At 44.5% G+C, this 27,339-nt stretch overlaps 1 protein-coding gene across 8 annotated transcripts in view; it reads left to right on the plus strand.

Moving 5' to 3' along the window:
- The window catches only part of LOC106590348 (protein tyrosine phosphatase receptor type Ma), a 306,057-nt gene that overhangs the window by 41,272 nt on the left and 237,446 nt on the right, over positions 1 to 27,339 (plus strand). For all 8 annotated transcript variants that reach the window (XM_045710833.2, XM_045710836.2, XM_045710841.2 and 5 more), the window contains exon 2: positions 15,371 to 15,493. In XM_045710833.2, the coding sequence (XP_045566789.1) occupies positions 15,371 to 15,493 (123 nt within the window). The remainder of the gene's footprint in view (positions 1 to 15,370; positions 15,494 to 27,339) is intronic.

Raw genomic sequence — 27,339 nt, forward strand, 5'->3', positions numbered from 1 at the left:
GTTGTTATTCTGTCTCTCACTGTTCAAATAAACCTACCATTAAAATTATAGACTGATCATTTATTTGTCAGTGGGCAAACGTACAAAATCAGCAGGGAATCAAATACTTTTTTCCCTCTGTATCTTGCTCAACAGCAGGTCTCCATATGTACTCAACCTTGAAGTATTCTCAGTCTCTTACATAAAATGTTTTCTCTCCAAACCAAACAACAAAGCCCTTTTTAATGTTGTTTACGTCCCTGATTGGGAGATCAAACACAATTCTTCCCTTCTGGAGAGGCATATTCCTGGGAGTAATTGTTGGCACGATAACCTCCAGGTTTGGACAAATTAGGCCTCTGGAACCTGCGGCGAGGCAGATGGGGAGATGTCTTAATGCGGCTTCAGTGAGAGGCCCTCGCTTTCTCTCTGGTTTGCTTGATACTAGGTTGACAAAAAAAAGCCTTGTTTGGCCTACCGGAGCTGGCGAGAGCCTGCTGCTGAGTTTTCTGTAAAACCGGAAGCTGAAGAGCGGAGTCAGTGAGGTGCTGTCCCAACCCCCCCCCCCACCCCTTCATCTGCATCACACAGAGAGGCTCTCCTTTCATTCAGAACGGTGTGACCCTGGCTGGCCGCCCGCAGGCTAATCGAATGGTAACGGGTCTAGGAATAAATCATCTTTCAAGCCTCTACGATATTGAGCCGTGGTGGCGTAGTGAATCAGTTGAGACAAAAATAAACATCCATCATGTCTCTCGCTGTCAGAGCTATGGGGAAGCAGGGCAGCGTTGGTGGTACGTGTTGATTTGTTTGTGCCCCGTTTGGGGCCGAGAAACAACGAGAGGGAGCGAGAGTTTGAAAGGGCCCCTGGACCTCGGATAAGTACAACAGACAAAGCATCTGGAACACAACTGTGCAGTGGCTGCATCTGCCAAGGTCTTGTTCAGCCTGCGGTTTTGTAGTCGTGGGTCTGCTGCTGATTTGCTGTTTTCCCCTTTTGTTGTTGGGTTTTTATTAGAGGCCTCGGCTGGGTCTATAAACGCAGCCGACAGTAGTACCTTTTTAGTAAAATCGTGGACAAAAGGCAAGTTGACTCAGCCAACGGTTTCTGTGCGCTCTGCTAGAATGATTAATTTGTGGAAATATATTTTGCTTTGCAGCAGCTGAATCAAATCAATAATGAAACCTGTATTGTGCCAATATGTATCCAATTCAAAACTCTACCCTGTAGGTTTGACATAAATGGTTTTATTTTTTATAGATTTTTGTAGCCTACATATGTCCCTTTTTGAATAGGCTTAGAATGTAAATTATAGGTCTTTCTTTGAAAAAGACAGTTATTTTATTTGAAGGCTATGGGTTAAGGAATGGTCAGAATGAAACCCTATCTTAAGAAATGTTCTTTAATTAAAAAATAACTTTAATGCTCCAAGTGAATGGAGTTGCTTCAGGAACCTAATTGCTTTGACCCCCACGGTTTGGTGAAGTGCAATTCCACAGTAATAAAATTACACTGAGAATCAGATTTTTCCCTTTAAAATGTATGCCAAAAGAAAAAACATTGACCAAACTAACCATACAACTCTATGCTCAATGACAACTTTGATCAATTTACACCCCCCAAAAAGTACATTTTACTGGAAAAACTGTGCAGATGCAATGTTTGGTTAAAGATTTACGATAAAATCTCCCTCAGTTCTTCTTGAAAAATGTTCAGTGGAAATTGTAAAACTTGTGATTGTGCTTAGTTGTATGGTTTTGTTAAACTTCGAAATCATTTTTTTTTTTTTTTTTTTTTGTATACTTTTTACAGTAAAATCTTGTCCTGAAAATATCTTATTTGGCATACTATTACTAAGTCGTTCAATCCTTTGGAGAAAAAGTCCTGAAACCATAGCAATGGGATACCCAGTCAGTTGCACAGCTGAATGCATTCAACTGAAATGTGTCTAGTGCGTTTTAACCCAACGCCTTAATCGACATTCATGTCATCGGCACCCAGAGAGCAGTTGTTCTTGCCTTTGTTCAAGGGCAGATGGGGATTCGAACCAGCAACCTTGGGGATTCGAACCAGCAACCTTTTGGTTACTACCTCAACACTCTTAACCGCTAGGCTACCTGCCGTCGGACAGTATAATTGGGAAACGTGTTCGGGCCCAAATAGAGAACGCATGAAAGCTACTTTATCTAATTTCCTCTTTGGCGTTCATTTGCACAGAATGATCAAATCCCCTTGTTATCTTGAAAATATGCATCTGAGTGTTTTTTATGATTGCTCTGTACAGTGCATCTGTCAGGAATGCAGAGATGTTGTTTGCTGTGCATTCCTTTTCTTTTGGGTGACGTCGAGTAAAGCGAACCATGTGGGATTTGTGCTTCTCTCCCCTTCGAGTCTCCGTACAAATACTGAGGGGTTCAGCAAGTAGAGAACTCAAGTTCAGCACACTGCACTCTTGTGCTGAGGAATCTGTCAATTTCCAGAGGTCGTTGAACTGGCACCACTTGCGTTGGTTTGGCAGAATGTGAGGGGGGAGCTGAGAGAGAAAGTCCACTTTTTTATCTGCAGGCTCTGATTACAGAGGAAGTCTGGGATGAATGAGCCATGGCTAGGAACAGGATTTATTGTTTTCATGTTTTTTTAAATCTGATAATTAGTCTCCTTTTCCATGTGAGTCAGACCGAAACACCCTTTCAAGAGATACTTTCACATCACAAGTCTGTGTTTGATAGAATTGTATATTTTTCTCTTGTTTCCTACGCTCTCTTTTTATGCCAGTAGCAGAGCATAAAAACAGTTCTATGGAGCCTGCACCCTCTGAGTATTTCTATCTGCAGAGCTACGCAGGGCCTCGCCAACACGCACCAAGTAAGGCGTGTGAGCCCTATCTCACTGGGCTGCATCCAAGTGGTCCCCGTTTGACCTACGAGTTGCTATGCGGAAACCAAACATTCTGAATCTCCAACATAACTAGTAAAGACTTGGACTTCTCTGTCTAGTACTCTGAAATACAGAGGGTGGAGGTCCTGTGTCATACTGGAACTTTGAAAAGTATCACATTTTCTCCCCTATTCAGTTAAACAGATGTAGGGTCTCGCTTCCCTGAACCTCCTTCAGCTGTTCGTCACCTACACAGACAAACTGCATTGTCAAAATATCTACGTCGATCTCTCTTGTACTCATTCACTCACTCACTCTTGCATGGAATACTGCACTACATGTGCAGTGAGTGCAAAAGGTCACATTTGGCTCTTGGCATGGTTTTTACGGCTCAAACGGAGGCTCCAGAGGGTTTTCATTCACTCTCTGAAGTTCCACAGGCCAGGCTATAAATGTAGGCTAGTAGCCACCCTCCCCTCTCTCTGCTGTAGCACCACACTAGTGAAATCACAAGCTCTAATTACCCCCAATGTAAAGGGAAGTGACTGACTGACTGACTGGCATCCCTTATTTTTGTCAGCTCACAAATAAATTACTGGGTGTGTTGCATCTATTGACAGGAGGTGTAGGGTCGATTCCTTAAACAGATGTTGAACGCACAGTTTTGCAGCACAGTGCGAAATGTAAAAGCAGGATCATGGTCATTGTCTACTAGCATGAATGATCAGGAATGATCAGTCTCACAATTGGTTTGTCATAGGAACGTTTAGTGCAACGGTACCTTGGATATATTGTCCCTTGTCCGTGCAAAGCCTGATCACAGCTGCTTGCCGTCACATGGTATACAGCACCTCCGCGCCAAGCTCCCCCAATTTACAACATGCTTAGAATACGTTTCACTACATGGCTCAATCACTCACTGTCAGTACGCTTGGCCAGCAGTGCACAGCTGTGTTATGTGACAAAATTAGTTACTCTGTCACAGTGCTACAGTACATACTCGCAATACCACCTCCCTCGTCTCACTGTCTGCAATCATCGTTGTCTAGACGCGTCCTAATTGAGCGCCGTTGTGGCCGTAAAGACAGACGGATGTAGTATAATTATGGCGTGGAAGTGAGTTAGTTTATGAAAGAGCTTGGAAGACACAGTGAACGAGGAAGCGGCGTATCTTGTAGTGGTGAATCTCCCCGTCGCTCGGACGTCTCATCCATCATCATTTGGCGGCAGTGAGAGGACGTCTCCTTAGCGGCCCGCTCAGGAGGCCGTTCCATCTGATTTCACATCCCCCTTACCTGGCGCTACGCTATTCATGACTTCCTTCTGCTATCACACGGCCGCTGTGTTGTTTTATAGCTTCGTTGAGACAAAGAGGAAGTTGCTCTGTAACAACAGGGACGCCTGGTTTCACCCCCTCTTGAATCTGTTTTAATGACTGCTTCTACACATGTTGCAGCAAATGGTACAGTCTATATGTCAAACACTTAGCTTCCTCTATTGCTAGTTCTATGGTGATTGGTTCATTGTATTTAAGCCAGTACTCTTTTGGCCCTCCCGGGGTACATGGCTCATCTAGATTTCTGCGTTTTGCCCCATGGCCTTGGAGGAAAGTAGCGACAAGTGATTTAGCCCCTTTGAACCGGGCTAATGAATTATATGGCCACTTTGATCCGAGAGGACCCAGGTAATCACAGGGGACTGCTGAAATGATGGTAAGATGGAGCCTGCTAAATTGGTTTTCTCCCTCCCTGTGGATGGATGGACGGTGGCTGGGGATGGCCAAAAAAGGCATTGGAAGAGGGTAAAGCCATTGACGGCGTGCTGAGGCTGCTAAAACCAGACTGCTATTTGCAATGTCTCCTATCCACCTGTGGAGAAATGGGATTCTTCTTCTCCCCGTTCCTCGGACTCTGTCCCATCTCTGCTGGGTCGTGTACACCGCTGCTACGTTTCCATTAGTAGGATGTCCGCTCGGCTGATCAAGTGTATCTCCCAGCTGGGAGGTGGGGTGGGGTGGGGGAGTATCGAGCGAGTGGCCTCCTGGTGCATAAAGTGAATGGTTGGCAATGGGCTGCCAGAGTTTGCGAGAAGCTCGATGTGAGCATAATATGATTAATTACTTCTGCTGTTCGGGTCAATGGGCCAGCGTTTAAACCGCGGGTCACCACTCAGCCTAATGCATTTTAGATTCTCACCCTTATTGATAGAAATAATGAAGTCATGAAAAGCCAAACGCTCCCGTCAACGTTTCAACGATTATATGGTCTGAGAGGTAGTCTCCCAAGGTTTACAGAAAATGGCTGGCAGATGATGCGGAAACTTATGGTAGAATAGATTTAGAAATTCCACAACTGCAGTGTAGTGGAACCGCGATGGGCAGTTCCCAGTCTCTACATTTCAAGAGTAACAACATCGATACAATTTCCGATTTTTTACAAGAAGTCCAGTGAAACTGATTCCGTATGGAACTTAACTCTTAAAAGCTGTTAGCTCTTAATACATTAGAACAACCACAAAGTGAACCATGTCAGATGGTATCATTAAGTATAAAATGACACCTTTCAAAAGAGCCAGTCAGTTGATGACATTGAAAATGACTGAGCGTGCCATAACTTGAGAAATGCACAACTATTACAATGTTCTCTAATGAAACACATTTAAAGAGGGGTTGATGCAGCTGACAGACTTTCCCCCTCAAACTGTAATGAAGAGAACGGTCTTCATCTACTGAGATGGACATGAGAGGAAAGGGGGATACCGAGTCAGTTGTACAACTGAATGCCTTCAACTGAAATGTCTTCCGTATTTAACCCAACCCTTCTGAATCAGAGGTGCGGGGGCTGCCTTAATCGACATCCACGTCTTCGGCGTCCGGGAAACAGTGGGTTAACTGCCTTGCTCAAGGGCAGAACGACAGATTTGACCTCGTAGGGTCCTGTATGCAGTGGTGGAAAAAGTACCCAATTGTCATACTTGAGTAAATGTCTTGCTAGGTGACAGGGTAAATGGGTTAGAGAGTAAGTGGGTGACAGGGTAAATGTAAATTTTCTTTAGGAATGTAGTGAAGTAAAAGTTGTCAAATAAAAATAGGTAGTTTAAAAAAAAAAATTATATCTCTACTTTACTAAGTAGTACTTTACACCACTGCCTGTATGGCCAGTGGAATATGAGGTTGACTCGGAGCCATTCCTTTATCCCCCTGGGATCCCGCTCCCTTGTTGTTCTCCCAAATTATTTTGGGATTATCCTAATCTCCCTGACCTGGAGGTGGTCTGTTGTACTTGAGTTGAGGCTCGAAACTGTGAGGGCCTACCGTTCTGGCTGTTTGAGCTCTCTCTGCTGATGAAGGTACTGTAGATTGCAGCATGTGACATGCCCCTGTTGTTGATCTGTGATTTCCTCTTTGAACAGAGCCGCTGCAAATATTTTGGACCTTAGCTCACAGCCTGGCTGTACCACAGGGCCCAGTGCAATTCAGTGACCCAGGAGCCCGTATACCGTTTGTAACGCTCTGATTCCAGAAAACGTGTGGTGAGAAGCACAGGGTGTAAAGCTCTTGTCTTGTTTTTGTCTAGTCTTCCCAGAGTTAGAACTTTGTGTTAGGCTGAGTTGCTGCGGCGACGCGCGAGAGACAGTTTATCGCGGTTGCTCAGGAGTCATAAACGCATCGATGCAGAGATTGATGCATTTAATTCCCCCCGACTGTTTATTTTTTTTATTTCTGGGACCAGGCTGCTATCTGGATCTGGAGCAAGCTGGGGCAATACACGGCCTGACCAACATCTCTCCTCCCCAATGGAAGACGTTAATCAGGGAAATCTCCCTGCCTCCTTATTGGTTTTCCTCTGGAAGGAGAGATGACATTGGGAGAAAGCGAGAGAATAGTATTCTGCAACTGATGATGACATGTAAATTGACCGCATTTTTAAAAGCCTTTCTAAAGGCCTCCCAAACTAAGCGGCATTCTCTTCAGACAGCCCTTTCTGACAGAGCTAAGAAGGGTCCTCAACACCTGGCTAGCTCCCTCAGATAGATAAATAAGGCCGCAATGGGCCCATCAGTCCCAAACGGGTTTAGCAGCAGGATTCTCAGGGCTCAGGCTCGTATCGGTGGCACAGCCGGGGAGAGAGAGTGGAGAGATAGCAGGCATCAGGTTTTAATTTACCTGAGATTGCTTTTGTGCCTGGTGTCCTCTGGGGGCTGAGGGGAAGACAAGATGCTCATAAAGCCAGGAACAGGCCACAAGGGACCACCAAGCCCAAATGCACACTCGGGGGTTTCCCCTCACCAGAGTGGACCGGGTGTTAGAGGCCATGTAATTGCCCAGCTGGGATGGGGTAGGAGGATGGTATTATTTCTACCATCTCTGTGTGGAATTACCTGTTATAGGAAGCTGTTACTGGTGAAACAGGCGCTGCTAGGATAGGGGATGGGTACGAACCACATCTGCTCAGCCCTTGCATTGTTGAATTTATCAGGACACAAGCAAGGTAGGCTTATGGGTATGACTCCTTATCAAGAACTGCCATTGCATTTTTTGTTGTTGTGGTGATGGGCATCACATGTATAGTTTGCTTGTTTTGGAAGTTTTTCTCAATACTGTTGGTGTGTCAGATTTATCAGGCAACAAAAGTGGCCGTTTTAGTCAGACACAAATGCACAAACTTTCCAGAATTATAAAAAATAACAAAGTAAACCACATATCCTCTGTTTAAGAATACCTACTGTAGTGGTACACCAGGTCCAACAATAAAAGCCCTTTTAAGGAAAAACTTTGGGGAGGAATGGGTTCCATCATGAGGAGGAGGATTATTGATTGTGGCCGGTGGCTCATTGCCATGAAAAGACTGATGGAGTTTTAAAAATGCACAGCATATCAGACTATAAAGGCCAATGGAGCGCCTCTCACACAGAAATCTGAAATATTTACCACATAAATCTTGTACCGGCTTTAGTGTAGCTTTGGTCTGTTTGCTTGTTTTCTTTTTTTCTTGAAAGGCAGAGAAGATGACCGGGAAGAAGCATTATCGATCGAGGAGGATGGAGGGAGATGGGGTCCTTTGAGGCCCCGTCAGACCCTTTCATGTACACCCCAACGTCTCGCTAAAGTATTGCTCACTCATTTGCAGAGGGATCAATTCAACTGGCTGTCCACACTGTTTACATTTACTTTTTGCCAGACTGGCTCTGGAGAGTAGGGTTGGGCGGGATCCAGATGTTCATATAGTCATACTATCCTTCTCTCATCCTGGGATTTATGGTATTACTGGTTTAGTACACAAGGGGCGCCCAAAAAAAACGCTAAAAAGCCCATAGTGCTAATATAATTTGCACAAGTGATAGTGAATGGAGGCTGCTAGCTAAATATGCCATCAAGTGCAAGTGAAAATCAACAACTTGCAAAGACCGGCAATCCAGCTCATAAAGTTATACATATATAGGTAGGAGCTAGCAAATGTCATTTTTGGTGAGTTTAGACATTTCCAAGTGAATGTGAACGAGAGTCATTGTGCAAATTAAGATTTTTATTTTAAATGTTTATTTTTTTGACTCCCTTTTTCTCCCCAAATTCGATCGAATTACGATCTTGTCTCAACTCTGAAACTCCCCAACTGGCTCGGGAGAGGCGACGGTCGAGTCATGCGTCCTCCAAAACATGACCCGCCAAACCGTGCTTCTTAACACCCACTCACTTAACCCGGAAGCCAGCTGCACCAATATGTCGGAGGAAACACTGTTCAATGGACGACCGAAGTCAGCCTGCAGGCGCCCGGCCCGCCACAAGGAGTCACTAGAGCGGGATGACCCGAGTAAATAATAAATTAAGAAAGTTTTGACACATCCTTATCTGAAGGAAGAACAGTACTGGGTCTGGAGCAGCATGTCTACACTCTGTCTGTATTGTAATCGGTATTGAAAAATCATCCCGTGGCTATTTGCAAATACCTCCATATATGGTATACTGCCCAAGCCTACTAGAGAGCCACTGAAGGGGAGAGCAGAGGGGTTGTCTGTGCATCCCTCTGCCTTCTGTGTGCATGTGCGTACGCATACATACAGTGCCTTCAGGAAGTATTCACACAATTTGACTTTTTCCAATTTTGTTGTGTTAGACTGAATTTAAAATGGTTTACATTAAAATGTTGTGTCACTGGCCTACACACAATCCCCATCATGTCAAAGTGGAATTGTTTTTCGATTTTTATTTTTATTTTTTATAAATTAATTAAAAGTTAAGCTGCAATGTCTTGAGTCAATAAGCATATAACCCCTTTGTTATGGCAAGCTTAAATACGTTCAGGAGTAAACATTTGCTTAGCAAGTCACATAATAAGTTGCATGGACTCAATCTGTGTGCAATAATTGTGTTTAGCATGATTTTTGAATGACTACTTCTGTACTCAACACCTACAATTTATCTGTAAGTGAATTTCAAACACAGATTCAACCGCAAAGACCAGGGAGGTTTTCCAATGCCTCGCTAAGCAGGGCACCTATTTGGCAGATTGAAAATGAAAAAAAAAGAAGACATTGAATATCCCTTTGAGCATGGTGAAGTTATTAATTACACTTTGGATGGTGTAGCAATACAGTCACTACAAAGATACAAGCTTCCTTCCTAACTCAGTTGCCAGAGAGGAAGGAAACCATTTAGGGATTTCACCACCATGCAAATGGTGACTTAAACACATTTACAGAGTTTACAGAGGATGTATCAACAACATTGTAGTTACGCCACAATACTAACCTAATTGACAGAGTTAAAAGAAGGAAGCCTGTTCAGATTAAAAATGTCAAAACATGCATCCAGTTTGCAACAAGGCACCAAAGTAAAACTGCGAAATGTGGCAAAGCAATTCACTTTTTGTTCTGAATACAAAGTTTTATGTTTGGGGCAAAACCAACACATCACGGAGTACCGTTCTTCATATTTTCAAGCATAGTGGTGGCTGCATCATGTCATGCTTGTCATCTGCAAAGACTAGGCCGTTTTGTCAGATAAAAGTAAACAGAATAGAGCTAAACAAAATCCTAGAGAAAGACCTGGTTGTCTGCTTTCCAACAGACACTGGGAGACACATTCACCTTTCAGCAGAACGATAAGCTAAAACACAAGGCCAAATATACACGAGGAGCTTACCAAGACATTGAATGTTCCTGAATGGCCTACTTACAGTTTTGACTTGAATCTCACCTTGTAACGCAACAAAATGTGGAAAAAGTCAAGGTGTGTGAATACTTTCTGAAGACGCTGTGTTCTAAAGATCTATTGTTGTGTTGTCATCTGTGTCTTGCTACACCAAACAAAATGGGAGGTGATGGAGTGAAGTTGAGTTAAATTGCTATTCGCAGTACAATGCCAAGACCAACAGTCTGGTACTAAACACCTCCCTCTGCAACTGGATCCTGGACTTCCTTTTCACCCACGACTGCGTGGCCAAGCACGACTCCAACACCATCATTAAGTTTGCTGACGACAACAGTGGAAGGCCTGATCACCAACGAGACAGTCTATTGGGAGGTCAGTGACCTGGCAGTGTGGTGTTAGGACAACAACCTCTCCCTCAATGTGAGCAAGACAAAGGAGATGGTCGTGGACTACAGGAAAAGGAGGGCTTAACACACCCTCATTACATCGACAGGGCTGTAGTGGAGCGGGGTCGAGAGTTTCAAGTTCCTTGATGTCCACATCACCAATAAACTATCATTGTGAAAACACACCAAGACAGTCATGAAGAGGGCACGACAACTCCTTTTCCTTCTCAGGAGACTGAAAAGATTTGGCATGTGTCCCCAGATCCTCAAATAGTTCAACAGCTGCACCATCGAGAGCATCCTGGTAACTGCTCGGCATCTGACCATAAGGCGCTACAGAGGGTAGTGCGTATGGCCCAATACATCATTGGGGCCAAGCTTCCTGCCATCCAGGACCTATATACTAGGCGGTGTTAGAGGAAGACCCCAAAAATTGTCCGATTCCAGTCACCCAAGTCATAGACTGTTCTCTCTGCTATCGCATGGCAAGTGCTACCGGAGCGCCAAGTCTATGTCCAAAAGGCTCCTTAACAGCTTCTACCCCCAAGCCATAAGACTTCTGAACATAGTCACTTTACAACCTACGTACATGTACAAATGACCTCAACTAACCTGTACCCCCGCACATTGACTCGGTACCGATGACCCCTGTATTTAGCCTCGTTATTGTTATATAATCTTACTGTTTTTATAATTTTTTAACTTTAGTTTATTTAGCAAATATTTTCTTGAACTGCATTGTTGGTTAAGGGCTTGTAAGTAAGCAATTCACGGTATTGTTGTGTTTGGTGCGTGTGACATAATGCATTGGTTGCCTTCAAATAAAAAATGGTATGCCTCTTGGCATCATTTTAATGTCATGGTGTCAAAGCAAATTGCAGGAACCCAAGAACAATCCACCAGGGATGTCTGGTCTTTGTCCAGGCCATTCAAAGCAGGGCCTCGGACACATGCAGTACCATCCCTCTTACATTAGAGCAGACCTGAGTTGTTGCCAGAAGAGTGACCAGAGCGCATGGCCCTATTGAATTACATTACATGACCAGTATCAATAGCAGACAGCATTGAATAGAAAAGGTTTAAAAACACAGTAGCGCAAAATGACCCTTAAAATATCTCATCGATCAATAGACTACCCTGCCACAGGTAGGATATCAAACTTAAGCAGCTGCGAGAACATTACCTTTCAGTTTGTAGTCTCTCTGTCCGCCTCATATCAGCGTGTCATTATTAAACCGGTGAACTGCCCACACCGTCAAATAGTAAATGTGTGTTTACCTCCCCCTCGTCAAAATATAATCACAGCGTTGTAATCTTAACCCCCGAAACAGCGTGTTCCGGGAGAAAAGGCCCTGCGACCCGCCGTCTGCGTCTGCCGATAACAGGAGGAGCGAGATTTTAAAAACTGTTGCTCCTCACCGCTGAGTAATTTTAAAAATGGCACTATCCAGTTTCCCCATGGGGAAGGGAAGAGCAGCTTTTTTTCAGAGGGGTGAATAGAATGGGCTAAATATCTTTGTTGCTGAATGTTTCCACCTCTCTCTGCATTCTGTGCGTGTGGATTTAATGGCTCGACGCGGGTCCAAGTAAATTGATTCTACCATCGTGGGGTAAGGACACAGTGGCGGGCCACCAGTGGCGATGAATGAAAGAGCTATCGCCGGCAAGTCACTCTCCCCGCTCGCTGACTGCACTAGCACCACGCTGCTTCCAGTCATTTCAATAGAGAACACAACCTCACATTCACTGGCTATTTTTTTTTTCTCTCCCTTTGATATGGAGCTGTGTATGTGTTTTTTTTGTGTGTGTGCTGCAGATGCAGCAGTGTAAACAGCAGAATAGGCCTAAACATCTCTCTTCCTGACTACCGATCTGTGTTTCGTGTGCCATCAGTTCAATGTTCTCAGTGTTATTTCATATTACCAACATGTAGGTGTGACATGGTACACTAACTGATTAGCATTGCCTGCTTGGTCTTTGACCTAGTTGCAGTGTGCTACAAGGCACCTAATTGTTGACCGTGTTTAAATTGAGGCTTATGATCCTGTTGGAAATCCCCCCCCCTATAGTTTCCACTCTTTGATAGTCTCTGATGTTACCCTTTGAATCTCTGCTCTAGGATATGTTGTGTACAGTAGACATGACAATAACTTTCTCTCAGCACCAAAGACAACAAGCTTATCACTTCATCCTGTCTCTGAAAGCCCAAATGACTAGTTGTTCATGTAGAAACGAAATGGCATCAGAAAGCAAAGATAATACACCGTTCTGTCAAAATCAGAGCAAAGCAGCTCAGAATGTTTTTTGTCGGTCTTGTTGCTGGCTGGTAGGCGATCAGTTTTCCCCCCGCACAGTACACAACGAGCGCTTAAATTACATGCATCTCAGAGTCATTACATCTAAACCTTGACAAGACGTCAAAGCCCATGGTGTCGCTAAAATATATTTATCCGCCGTCTTTTCAAGGAATTGAATCACACCCGTGCAGCCAAAGAAACACTGCTTAAGGGTAAGCACATGGAAAGGCGGGGATTTACTCATTTCCTCTTTGAATATGGCAATACTGAGCTTTTTGCCTTGCTTTATTTACTTCTTCCACGTTATGTGGTTTTATTTTTTGTAAAAAAAAAATTGCAAATCCTCTGTCAATTCACCAAATGTCACACTGGGTTCTGAATAATATGTGAGCGACGCTCTCAGCCGTACTTTTTATTTTATTACAAAGGCAGGCCTTTGTTCAAACACCTCAGAACTTGTTTATACACAGAGGACATTGCACATAGCAGCGTATTTATATTCTACCTGACCTGTTATATTCATGTAAGTGGAAGTTGAATCCAATCAAAGCCGGCTTCCCACCATGGCCACTGCCAGGTAGACAGATAATCGGTTAGAAGCAGTTGTGACAGGAAAATCTGAAAGTGTCCTCAGGACGGTTGTCAAGTTGCGGTAGAAGCTGAAGTGGTGGTGTTCCTCTGTCTGTGGTTGTCATAATGTCGGGTTTGCCTGTTACTATCAGGTGTGGGTGTGTGGTGAGCTTTTTGACAGTTCCGACGGTAGCATGACCTGTAGTGGCTGTGATGACATTGGAAAGCCTATGCTACTGTAAAACACCTAGATAACCAAAAGTATGTGGACACCTGCTCGTCAAACATCTCATTCCAAAATCTTGGCCATTTAATATGGAGTTGGTCCCCCTCCTTTGCTGCTATAACAGCCTCCAATCTTCTGGGAAGGCTTTCCGCTAGATAAAAAAAATTAAAATGTAATAGCTTTTTTTATTACCCATTTTTCTCCTCAATTTCGTGATATCCAAATTGATAGTTAGTCTTGTCCCATCGCTGCAACTCCTGGACTCGGGAGAGGCGAAGGTCGAGAACCGTGTGTCCTCCGAATCACGACCCTGCCAAGCCGCACTGCTTCTTGACACAATGCTCGCTTAACCCGGAAGCCAGCCGCACCAATGTGTCAGAGGAAACGCCGTACACCTGGCGACCGTGTCAGCGTGCACTGCACCCGGCCCACCACAGGGGTCGCTAGTGCGCGATGGGATAAGGACATCCCTGCCGGCCAAACCCTCCTTTAACCTGAACGAAGCTGGGCCAATAGCGCGGCCGGCTGCGACAGAGCCTGGACTCTAACCCAGAATCTCTAGTGGCACAGCTAACACTGCGATAGACCACTGCGCCACTCGGGAGGCCTAGATGTTGGAACATTGCTGCGGGGACTTGCTTCGATTCAGCTACAAGAGCATTAGTGAGGTCGGGCACTGATGTTGGGCAATTAGGTCTGGCTCACAGTCGGTGTTCCAATTCATCCCAAAGTTGTTTGATGGGGTTGAGGTCAGGGCTCTATGCAGACCAGTCAAGTTCTTCCACACAGGGTTCTGTATGGAACTTGCTTTGTGTACAGGGGCATTGTCATGCTGAAACAGGAAAGGTCCTTGCCCAAACTGTTGCCACAAAGTTGGAAGCACAGAATCGTCTAGAATGTCCATTGTATGCTGTAGCGTTAAAATTTCCCTTCACTGGAACTAAGGAGCCTAGGCCGAACCATGAAAAACAGCCCCAGACCATTATTCCTCCTCCACCAAACTTGGCACTATGCATTCGGGCAGGTAGCGTTCTCCTGGCATCCGCCAAACCCAGATTAGTCCATCAGACTGCCAGATGGTGAAGTGTGATTCATCACTCCAGAGAACGCGTTTCCACTGCTCCAGAGTTCTATGGCAGCGACCTTTACACCACTACAGCCGACGCTTGGCATTGCGCGTGGTGATCTTAGGCTTGTGTGTGGCTGCTCCGCCATGGAAACCCATTTCACGAAGCTCCCGATTTTATTTTTTATTTAATAAAATATATTATTTTTATTATTATTATTTTGTAATTATATATATATATTTTTTTTAACAGTTATTGTGCTGACGTTGCTTCCAAAGGCAGTTTGGAACTCTGTAGTGAGTGTTGCAACCGAGGACTATTTTTACACGCTCCGCACTCGGCAGTCCAATTCTGTGAGCTTCTGTGGCCTACCACTTCACAGCTGAGCCGTTGTTGCTCCTAGACGTTTCCACTTCACACTAACAGCACTTACATTTGACCGGGGTAGCTCTAGCATTGCAGAAATTTGATGAACTGACTTGTTGGAAAGGTGGCATCCTATGACGGTGCCACGTTGAAAGTCACTGAGCTCTTCAGTAAGACCATTCTAATGCCAATGTCTGAAATAGTCGAATCCGCTAATTTGAAGGGGTGTCCACATACGTTTAGATGTATAGTGTATGTATTACTGCAGACAAAGCTACAGGAGTTCTATTCTATAATTTGCTTCCTTGTATTTTCTCTCTTTCTGCCATTGTTGAATTTTTCTATTTCTCTCCCTCTGTCCCACTCTTACATGAACTACACAGTATGCCTTATTGAATGTGTTGTGTTACTCCAGCACTGGTCCTAAATCCTATTTTGTTGTTTTCCTCAGGTGACTGTAACTTTGAGGGGCCCTACACGGCATGCGGCTACAGCCAGGGTAAGGACGATGACTTTGAATGGGAGCAGGCTAACACCATGGAGAGGCCATCGCCCAACCCCTGGATGCCCACAGGTCAGTCTTCATCCTCTTCCTCTTTCTCACCCCTCCCCCTCCCCATCCAAACAGAAAGCCCCTGAAAAACAGAGAACCCAATAACCCACTCACTAAGCATTTGCTCTTATTGTATTATCAGGGAACGTCTCCCAAAGAGAAAATACCCCCCACTGGGTATGACTGTGATCTCTTCTACAGATAAGGTGGTTCCTTTTGAATGTTTACTCTCTTAAACGAAACGTGGCAGATTTACGCTCTGCTCAGCAATGGGCTGTATTCAACGTCATTACTCTCCCTTCGTTGGGCCCGCAACTCATCACCTCACTCCAATGGGGCAGCAATAGTCGCAGTGAAATGTTGTGCCAACGTTGAGAAATCGCTTAGTGATGGCACCCGCTTTGACCTTTCTAATGAGGTCTACAAGACAGTGGCTCTTCTGTGTGAGCAGAGGTTTCTGTGGATAGAATGAGCACAGGATGAAACGGTCTACGACGGCACAGCCAGTGTGGATTCATCTATGGTATTCACGGAGGAATGATGTGTTTACAATGCCTCTGCAGGCCGGTTAGTGCTGGTTATTGATTAAAATCTAGCCCAATAGTTGCCAGAGGAAGATTTAGCTACACTAGAGATGAATGATGTCCAGGGTAATTATTATATATATTTTTTCATATACAGGGTTAACAAACGGCTTCCTTTTTAATCTGATGAATTTCCTGAACACAGTTTTTGTTGTGCAGTTTGTCCGTATGTAGCTGTGGCTTGAAATCTCCAACAATTTAATGTTTGATTTTGTAGGGCTATTGTCAGAGCCTATTTCATAGATAAAATAGAATTAAAATGCTCTTTCGTACATCATGTTTTAGTTGCCATTTCTGAAAGAAAGAAAAAATCAAGAACCGCTTGTCAGAGATTCTTAATTATTTCACATGAATTGAATCTCCTCCACAATGACATAGAAATACATTTAAGAAATGTTCAATGCCTCTTTCATTTGCTGTACAATGAGCTCCCCCGGCACAGCATTGATCGCTTCCTCAATTTCAAACGGAAGAGTAATTGCCACAAAGGGAATCGACTAGCACCCTTTGATAATTGACTGAGGATGAAGAGGAGGCCACTCAGTCACTCGATAACAAAGGTGACGTCTTTGGACAAATGGACACCTGTTTTCCCTCTTAAATCTGATAAATCAGAGGCCCAATTCGCATGAAAGCCGCATCTCTTCGCTCTCACTTTCTCTGCTCTCATCCAGCTTGCCAACTGACAGCCAGGCTAGAATTAATTACCTGGACATTTGCTAATTTCATCTCTTTCCCACCTACTCCACGTCCATCGTCCAATGCCCTCTCTGTCTGAGAAATGACCTGACAGAGCCAGGGAAGACGGGGAGGTGTTTACTTTGCCATTGGAAGGGTGATTTATGTGGCTACAATGGGGAGGCGGCGGAAGTTTAAAGCGTGGCTCGGCAGAGGGCTGTGACATACAGTCAGGCTCTGGCTCCAGGACCTTTTTCATTGACGCCCGCTACGGCGACGGAACTCTGGTTGTGGCGGTCCAGAGGCCGCCGCATTAGCATCATATTGTTTTCTCTCAGGAGCTGCTTCTCTCTGATTGCAGCTGCCCCCCCCCCCCCCCCCCCCCCCCCCCCTGTTATTGCCTTCTCTCAATATCCTTTGCTGTGATTTATACACCGGAGTATGTAGGTGCTGCGGAGAGCAATAAATCAAGCTTCTACCTTTAAAAAAAAAAATGTTACTCACCTCACGCTGCATTGTTGTCAGCGGCCTGTTAGGGCGATGTCATGCGAACGTGTGAATGTTTTTTGGTATGGTAAATGCTCAAAGCTAATTTGAGCGCAACTGACAACTGTTGACATTTATATACATCTCTCTCTATGTATAACAGGTTACGTCAGTTGGGCCTGTGCCAGTCAGTATTACATATCCGTGTATGATTAAGGAGTGGCCTGTCGTAATAGTACGACTATATATTCCCTCATCTTACAGCTAAGTTCTATATCCAAATGTTTCCACCAGGCCACATTACGTTATGTCTTGCTCATAGAAGCAATTCTATTTATATCCTGTCTGCCTTCCATCCAGGAGAGGACAGGGGGGTGGCTGTGTTCTCTGCTCTGGGAGTTAGTGCTAATTAAGAGCCATAAGAAGTCTTATGACCCCTGTTTGAGGAAGTGGGCCAAGCACAGCGAGGTCTCGGGAAAGGCACTTGAGGGCAAGAAGGACACAATGGCCACTGGCCTGACATGAAAGCTAGGTCAGAATGACCTCTGACCCTGATGGCCCAATATAGCCACCTGCTGAGATGTAGGGAAAGGGTTGTAAGTGGGTGTAGCTACACCCTAGGGTGTCTTATAACATGTCAGAGGGACACACTGACTGGACACAATAGAACAGAGGTTATACATGTCATGTTAGTATCTCAATCATCCTGACCTATGGCTCTGAGGCGTTTGAAGAGTGCCCAACAAGAGCTCAAACCCATCAACACAGCCGTCAGAGTCAGTCTCAGAACTCACTGACTGGACCTCCCGATCTCCCAGTCTGTTGGCTGTATCTGGTTACCAGACCTGCTGTCTTTCTGAGGCTTGAAATCATTTCCCACCTACTGCCATAACAGGTGTAAACCCACCAGCCACCAGTCCAGCCTTTGAATAGTCCCACTTTGTTGCTTTTAGGGTTTATCTATCCTGCTGCGTCTCTCTGAGATCCAACCAGCGCTAATGGCGTGGTAAATCCAAATGCTCGACTTCGGACTTCCTCCATTAACAAAAGGATGGAGATGGAATTGACTCGGAGCTCTTCAATACAAGGTTGTAATGTGGTCAAGTAGCCCCGGAGAGTGTCCGACTGTCTCCCGTGTAGATAACGCAATTCTGAACCCATTACGTCTCTGTTGGCAATTCATCTTCGGCAAAACGTTACTGTTTGTTTCAGATGGAGTACAGAAGTGGCGAGATACCGTTAAGTTTTCTCCTCATTTAACCTTCTGATGGCCACGTTGTAAACACGTCTGTAAAATCAAATCAAATGTTCCTTGGTGTCCACGAAAAGAACCAGCCTTAGTAAAAAAATATATATTTAAGACCAAAGGAGAGGAAAGTGGCTTCACTAATGGACAAACCACCTCTGCATTTGCTGGCGCGCCTTTTTAGATGACGTGTAAATGATGGACCCATATTCAGGTACAGCCCCCCATATCTAGGGAAACATAAGCTGGTGAATAATAGGCTCTCTGTCTGGGTGAGAGGCAAACCGTGAGTGGGCAAAACACAGACGTTCACACATCCCTTCCGTAACAGTCCCATCATGCATTACACCAACAAGTATCGCTTTGCAGCGTGACGGAGGGAACTCATTCTGAAATGGGATTATCGCACGCCACTACTCTCCTCATCCATCAACAGTCGAACGCAGAGAGATCTCACTGTCAGCAAACAGACTCCCGGTGTATCCAAACCCCCAGTAAAGTTGGCTGTACTGTGGAAACGTTAACCTGTGAGCGCAGTAGGGCTAAGTCAGATGACCGTGCTGTTCTGCTCTAATGAAAGAATCCTATTTTACTGCTGTGACTAGCGTGTTATTCCAGCTTTGTGTAATGCGAGCGCCACCGTGGAAAGAAGGTTAAAAGTGAATGACCCATGTAACTGCTGACCTAGCTGGCCTATCAGATCTGGGTTTACTGTACTGAGTTACTTCTTCCTTCAGTGTGTGGGAGCATGTGATGTTTTTGTTCTTTCTTTCGCTCTACTCTTGCTCTCTCCCTCCCCCCTTTCGAAACCCAGATAATGTTCATAGTTTGCACAAATAAGGTAATTGCCTCAGTGCTGTGTGCAATTTGCACTCTCTCTTTCCTCGCACACCTCAAGTACTGTTAACTTTTTGGTTCTGAGATGAATGTCAATAATATTGTGTTTATTTATATATACATGTGTGTTTTGCCCACTCATAGTGTGTGTATGTGTGTGTATGTATGTATGTATGTGTGTGTGTGTGTGTGTGTGTGTGTGTGTGTGTGTGTGTGTGTGTGTGTGTGTGTGTGTGTGTGTGTGTGTATATATGTGTGTGTATATATATATATGTGTGTGTATATATGTGTATATATATATATATATATGTGTGTGTGTGTATATATATATGTATGTGTATATATATATATGTGTGTGTGTGTGTGTATATATATATATGTGTGTGTGTATATATATATGTGTGTGTGTGTATATATATGTGTGTGTGTGTATATGTGTGTGTATATATATATGTGTGTGTATATATATATGTGTGTGTATATATATGTATGTATGTATGTATATATATATATATATATGTGTATGTATATATACTGAACAAAAATAAACGCAACATGTAAAGTGAAAGATAACAGAATTTGTCCATATGCATAAACAGCTTCTTTCTCAAAAATGTTGTGCACACATTTGTTTACATCCCTGTGAGTGAGAATTTCTCCTTTGCCAAGATAATCAGTCCACCTGACAGGTGTTGCATATCAAGAAGCTGATTAAACCGCACGATCATAACACAGGTGCAGCTCAAGCCACAGATGTCAAATTTTGAGGGTTTGTGCAGTTGGCATGCGGAAATGCAGGAATGTCCACCAGAGCTGTTGCCTGAGAATTTAATGTTCATTTCTCTACCATAAGCCACCTGACATTTAAAAAAAATAATAATAATAATTTGACAGTACGTCCAACTGGCCTCACAACCGCAGACCACGTGTAAGCACGTCAGACTGGGACCTCCACACCCGGCTTCTTCACCTGCGGGATCTTCTGCGACCAGCAACCTTGGACAGTTGCTGAAACTGGGGGTTTGCACAAACGGTCCAAAAAAACATCTCAGGGAAGCTCATCTGCATGCTTGTTATCCTCACAAATGCTCACCTTCGATGGCCACTGGCATGCTGGCATGCTGGAGAAGTGTGCTCTTCACAGATTAATCCCGTTTTCAACTGTACCGGGCAGATGGCAGACAGCGTGTATGGTGTTGTGTGGGCGAGCGTTTGCTGATGTCAACATTGCGAACAGAGTGCCCCATTGTGGCGGTGGGGTTAAGGTATGGGCAGGCATAAGCTACGGACAACAAATACAATTGCATTTTATCGATGGCAATTTGAATGCACAGAGTTACCGTAATGAGATCCTGAGGCCCATTGCCGTGCTATTCGTCCGCCACCATCCCCTCATGTTTCAGCATGATAATGCAAGACCTCATATCGCAAGTATCTGTACACAATTCCTGGAAGCTGAAAATGTCCCAGTTCTTTCATGGCCTGCATACTCACCAGACATGTCACCCATTGAGCATGTTTGGGATGCTCTGAATCAAAGTACTAACGCGTGTTCCAGTTCCTGCCAATACCCAGCAACTTTGCACAGCAATTGATGAGGTGTGAGAAAACATTCCACTGGCCACAATCAACAGCCTGATCAACTCAATATGAAGGAGATATGTTGTGCTGCATGAGGCAAATGGTGGTCACACCTGATACTGGGTGTTTCACAAACTGGATACTACCGTGCGCTGAGCACGCAAATTGGAGCACGGCAGGGTCGGCGTATGAGTCCAACTCAAAGTATGCAAAACGGCGCAGGGAGGGCACTTGAATGCGTACTCCGTTTGTGTACATAATTTATTTTGAAGCACGCATCGATGCAAGCTTCAATGGAAAGTATTCAAAGGATCATGATGCAACCACATAAAAAATTACTCACATTTTCTTGAAGTCAAAGACTGAAGCGAGAGAAAATACACTCCGACTTCGGAATTAAATGTTGCCTATTCACATCTCATATGTTGCCTGACTACAATATTTTAGTTTGAAACCTTTTAATAAATGCATGTTGTGTTAATTAACTGGTTAGCTAAACTTGGCCACAAATAAATGTTAGTTAGCTACTTACGAAGAATTGACATCTACCGTGGATAACATTGATTTTAGGTCATTGTTGCCTGTTATACTATCTGGTTAGCTACGTTATTACTATTAACATAAATGTTTGCTTTGTGTATATCTTGTTTCATCTATTGCCATTGTCCTGGCTAGAAGAAGGAAGGTTCAGTGAATGGGTAAGTAGATAGTAAGTCAATAGGCTTAACTGGCTGGCTAGCTAGCTAACCATGAATAATTATCATCACACATATCTAGCTGATAATTGTGAAGTAAAATGTTTTCTTTGTGTATATATTGTTTTGTCTCTTGTCATTGTCCTGGCTGGAAGAAGGGTCAGTGAATGGGGAGATGCAGCGTGAGGTAATTCAGTAGGGGGAGTGCGACTGCTTCTCAAATATAATGTTTTATGCGTTCTCCACACTCTCGTCCTCACAAGAACGTGCTCAAGAGAACGTCCTCGGAGAATGCACTTGGAGCATGAATGTGGAGCATGGTAGTATGCATATTGAGAAACACCCAATGCCTGGTTCTGATCCACTCCCCTACCTTTTTTTTTAAAGGTATCTGTGACCAACAGGTCCATATCTGTATTCCCAGTCAAATTCTTTTATTTCTACTGACTGATTTCCTTTATGAACTGTAACTCAGTAAATTCTTTGAAATTGTTGCGTTTTATTTTTGTTCAGTGTATTTCTAAACAACTCCCCTTTTTTGTTTTGAAATGTATTGCTTTTACCTAGGCTGTATGGTATGTAGGCCTATTTGAACCGTTGTTATTGCAGCCAGCTCCAACAGGACTTTATAATATATATATCAAATCCAGATGTATATTGACCTGGGCAAGGTTTCGATTGATAAATGTTTTAATGTTTCTCATTCTAGACCCAATCCTGCCTCTCTTCTCTCCATGTTCATGACCTGATATGAACTGTCCAGGTCAGCAAATATCCAATCTGAGTCTGTCGAGACTCTCTCTGTGATTGGTTGGCAGTGACAGATCTAAGAAGCTATTGTTTGTTTTAGTTTTTCCCCCTCGCTACACAACTCCCCAATTCTGCTACTACGACAATTTAATTGCAAGGAGCATGTTTCCCCGGCTAAGCCCATGAAAAACAATAATCTGTGTTTAATACCTTTTTCCTGCGCTGCGACAGAGAAAAGAACCACTCCTTTCAGCAGAAAAGAGGCCTGGGCTTTGGCAGGGTATTACTGGCTCTGACTGTGGGCGGACTGTCAATAAACACACTACCTCAAATTAAATGTGGAAAAGAATATTTGCCATTCTTTCCAGGCTTTTTGTGTTATTATTTTTTCGGTTGATGCTCTTAGGCTTATAGTCACATCAGAAACAAGTACTGTACTTTTCTGATGTGGCTTGAGTATTTTCACTTAGTGCTAAAACAGACACAGTCTCTTAATAATGATTTTCCACGGTAATCTCGGTTAACTCTATTTTAATACCACACATGGCCTTACATGGATTTAGTTTAACATATTCAGATTAGTCCTTTTCCTCTCACCACTGTAACGGTTCGACCTTCAATGTTAACCCATATAAATAGCATTCGCTGCACTCAACTGTGCATCACACTGGCATCAATACATGTAAAGAGGGACAGAGAATAAATATGAAAATGTGTTTACTGCTGAATACACAATGATCTGCTTTGGGTTCCACCATCCGAGGCCTGCGGGATACGACCCTTATCAGTCACACTCGCTGCAGAAATGGGAGCTGCCAAGGCGACCACGACAGAGTATCCTGGCTCGCACCACAGATTGATTGGCTCCAACCAGAACTGTCCCTTAATTACAGTAGAGGGTGAAAGGCGACAGTGAGACAGACCGTTTTTAAATGCACACTGCCTGGCCAGTAGACATGATTTATGAATGGTTATTATTCGAGGGGGCGACCAGAGTCTGCGTGGTGCTCCGGTTATTGATATTTTAAATATGGCTTGTTTGTTATCAGGGCAGACACAGCTGCTCCCAGTTCATCTATTCACAGAGACCTGCTTTCATGTGATCGACAATTCAAGTTGTTACGCGTCAAAGCGACCTCACAACCACATTCCTTCCATGCAGTATTGCGTATATCAGACACAGCAGTACACCTTCAAAAGCGGTGACTGAAATAATATGGCTGCCTACCTCTGCGAATGGCTGGTTCTGTTGCTTGCACAATCTCTCCTCTGTACTGCATATGCAAGGCCCAGACTCAGTAAGACAGTCTGACGCGTCCGCCGCCTCTTTGCTCTGAAACTGAAACTAGAGCCCTTGTTTGTATCCACCACCCTAGATGTTAGGATTTGAATCAAATGGTGTCTAATAAACAAAGTCCGTCTTTGGAAGGAAACGCTGGACCCCAGCCTCCTTCATGTCAGTAATGACCGCCAATGTTTTGGAGCTGCAATCTGTCTGTGGGATCATTCATTGGACAGCTACTCACCAGTGTAGATGCAACATATTGCGCCAAGCCTTTTGCTACAGGGCTGAAATTAAACCAGTGCATTACTGTATTTAAAGGCCTTGGATATCCAATCCAATCATGGTACTGTATACGTCACTCCTGCTTTTCAGGTTTGTCTGAAGTTTGTTCAGACGGTTGAACGATCCACAACTGTGGGCTACAGCATGACTTCACTACCTGCTGCTGTGTGTCACGTTTAGCCTGACCTCTGAACTCTATCACAGTGATCTGTCTGACTGTTCTAAAAGCCTTGTTACTGCCCTCTCTGCCAGCCCAAATGAATTCCCAGCAGTCTCGCTAACCCCCTGACGCACCGGGAACGGCGGCTAATTGCTCAGACAATGTTTGCAGAGACGACGGGTATCGTGTCCCTTGGCAAGGTTTCAGTGCTGCATTATGCAGAGCAGTGGGAGGAGAGGGGGTAGAGGGGGACCGGCGCATCCCCTGGGGAGCTGACATGATCCCCATGGCGGGGGCGAGGGGGAGTAATTGGGACCAGCAAGTGAATAAAGACAACTTTATTACATTACAGACGGGTCAAGGCACACAGCACAGCCCTTGCTCGGCGTTCAGATAGAGCTGCCTGCTCACGCCCCGTGTACACACACACACACACACACACACACACACACACACACACACACACACACACACACACACACACACACACACTGGGTTGTTTATCGGTTTACCTGCCCCTCTGTGATTAACACTGATCGCCACGCCGATGGCTCAAAACAGATTTCAGGCAGCTGTCATGCTTATGTCCCCTTTATCACTCTAATTTGGGGGGTAGGGGAGACTGTGGCTATGGCAGGAAAACATACTGTTGTTTTGTTCTGGTCAGGCCTAGTATAACCAGTTGAATCCTAATGACCTTGTTATTTTGATCCAACACAGAGGCGACGGATTCTATTTGTTTCCCATCTGTCTCATCAATTAGTACCTGAAGCAGAGTACTTCATACAGTGGGTGCTGTTACAAGAAGCCACAGTGGAATTAGAGTACGTGACTTGACTTCAGCAAGTTCCTTCATAGTTTTAGCTCAGACTTTAGTTCCAGCATGGTTTAAATAGGGTAGGCTAGTTTGATGGCTTAAACTGGTATACCACAATCTAATACCATTGGTAGAGGAACTGTTACCTAACCAATGCCATTGTTTACACATGTATATAGAGACATGTTTGTTTAAAAGCTTTGTGCTTAATTGTTATGTGGAGGTTAGCATAGCAAGGTTACGAATTGCCCTTGTTCATCCCTATGGTCTGGTTCTGATTGCTACCCTCGGCTCATTGCGGTGATTGGTTGGAGCCGGGCTGCGGTGCATGATGGGCACATGCTCCAGTGCCCCCCTGCATGGAAAAGCTGGATCCAGAGCAAGGCCCCCTTTTGGTGATGTCATCACCACAGGCTGCTGTACCTACCGAGGCATGATTTAGATATCCAGCCAACCAGGCTCAGATCATCTCATGGGTCATCATGGCCTTCATCCATGTAGTCATCAAAGAACTCATCCCCAAATTCATCTGAAGATGGGTCTTAGGACTGGTCAACAATGTGGCTCATCCGTTCACTCAACTAAATTGGATTGTTTAATTGAAGGGAGAAGAGATTGATTGACTAAATTAAGGAATCGGTGAGCTCGTTTGCAGAAGCGATGATCGGTGTTTTTGAACAGACCTGAGGATGGCCAGGTTTTGAAAGTTTCCTTTGAAGACGCGCTGCCAGACCATCCGTCTGAGGTTTCTTTGAGCGTCTGTCAGTTTCTGGAACCAGGCGTCTCGTTTGGCAGCTGAACAACCGAGTATCATTTATATAAAAACGGAGCATCGCTACACTGGATGCTTCCGAACCGGCGGGTTCATTTCTGTGTTAGAGGCTTATCGGTGTTGGCCACATGAGTGAGAGCAGCCAATCATGTCAGGCCTTTGAACACGATCCCTCCGCCAGTCAGTCAGTCACTGGGGGGTGGTGGTGGGGGGTGTGTGTCTAGCTTATTTCACACTGCTGCCATGGGGACCGACTGTGATTACAAAGCCACCTATCAGTGCACACATGGCCGTAATTAAAACCTAGCCCACTAATTCCACGCAAACAAACACAGATAATGCCTACGAGGACCCAACCGGGACCATCTCTCCCCCCTCCCTGCCCTCCCCTTGTCGCGCATCACTGCCTATGGTGTATAAGGTCATTATGACACACTCTTTCTCTCTTGGCTGCCAGTTGCAAACTGTGCCGCTGTGGCGGACACATTTTTGTCAAAGTCAGGAAGTCTCTCTCACTCACACACACATTATTGTCCTTCCACTTTTTTGTGTACTTTCCAAAGGCTTTTTGAGTTTGTGTTGTACGACAGGCTCTCAGACTAGACCTCTATGTCAACGCTTTAGACAAATCCTACACACACACCACCACCCCAACCCTTCCCTCACGAATAAACTACAGAGCCCTCTTCTACACAACTGCACTGAGCAGCCAATGTCCCGTCCCCTCAGCTGCTGGTCCCAGCCCAGGCCCCCACCCCGACAGGAAACCTCTCTCTGTCAGCATAGGTCCTGTAATGTGGGATTGGGTTTGGGGGGGGGTTCTGTCTTGATTTGATCTGGACCTTGGCGTTGGGCTGTGTCAGGGGAAAATAGGAGTGGGCACGGAGTGCAAGAGAAGCATGAGCGGCAGTGGGCTAGGGGTAGATGTTCCCGTTCTGTAACCCTTGCCATGCAATCACATGGCCTGATGAATTATTTTATTCTGGCCACTTGTGAGATTGGTATGTGAATATGGTGATTCATTTCTGTCACACCATGGAAAGGAAGAGGTGTTCTTCCTTTTAGGATTCAGTATTTTTCAAAAGGGAAATTCCAATAGGGAAATTCCAATAGAATGTTCTCTATCATTGACCGACTAGAACAGTGCTAGCGCAATCCTGACTCCCATCCTAACTCCACAATGCATGGTAATGAGTCTGTGGTCTGGCTGGCAGAGAGGAAGAGGCCGTCCTTTCCCTTACCTTACACCTTTCTCCCATGTCTGTTTACCCTACTGATCCAGACCTGCTATCTTTCATTCTGCTCCCGTCTGAGATTGACAGGCAGTGTCACCTTTAAACAATGTTAAGATCCACTTCGTAGGATGTTGATAAGGCACAATTGTAATGGAATTTATCGTAATAAAGATTTCTGGCCTGTTTCAGACAGTGTTTTTACCCACACACCTTTTAAACAGAATCTGTTTGTTGTAGAAAGTCAGTGGCTTTGCATATTTCTGGCCCACTTTCCAAAAATAATGTCATTCTTCTCATGTGGAAGAGCGTTTTTTTGTTTGTTTTTGTCTTAATTTATTTATTTTTTATTCTGTCACCTGTAAAATAAAAAAAATGTTCAGTCTGAAACAAGACCTGGTAATTAAATAAACTCTCCAGTCTACTTCAGCTTGTCCCTCCATGTACCCTGTCTTGTTATTG

Source organism: Salmo salar, chromosome 29, assembly GCF_965601325.2.
Source record: "Salmo salar chromosome 29, fSalSal1, whole genome shotgun sequence".
NCBI lineage: Eukaryota > Metazoa > Chordata > Actinopteri > Salmoniformes > Salmonidae > Salmo > Salmo salar.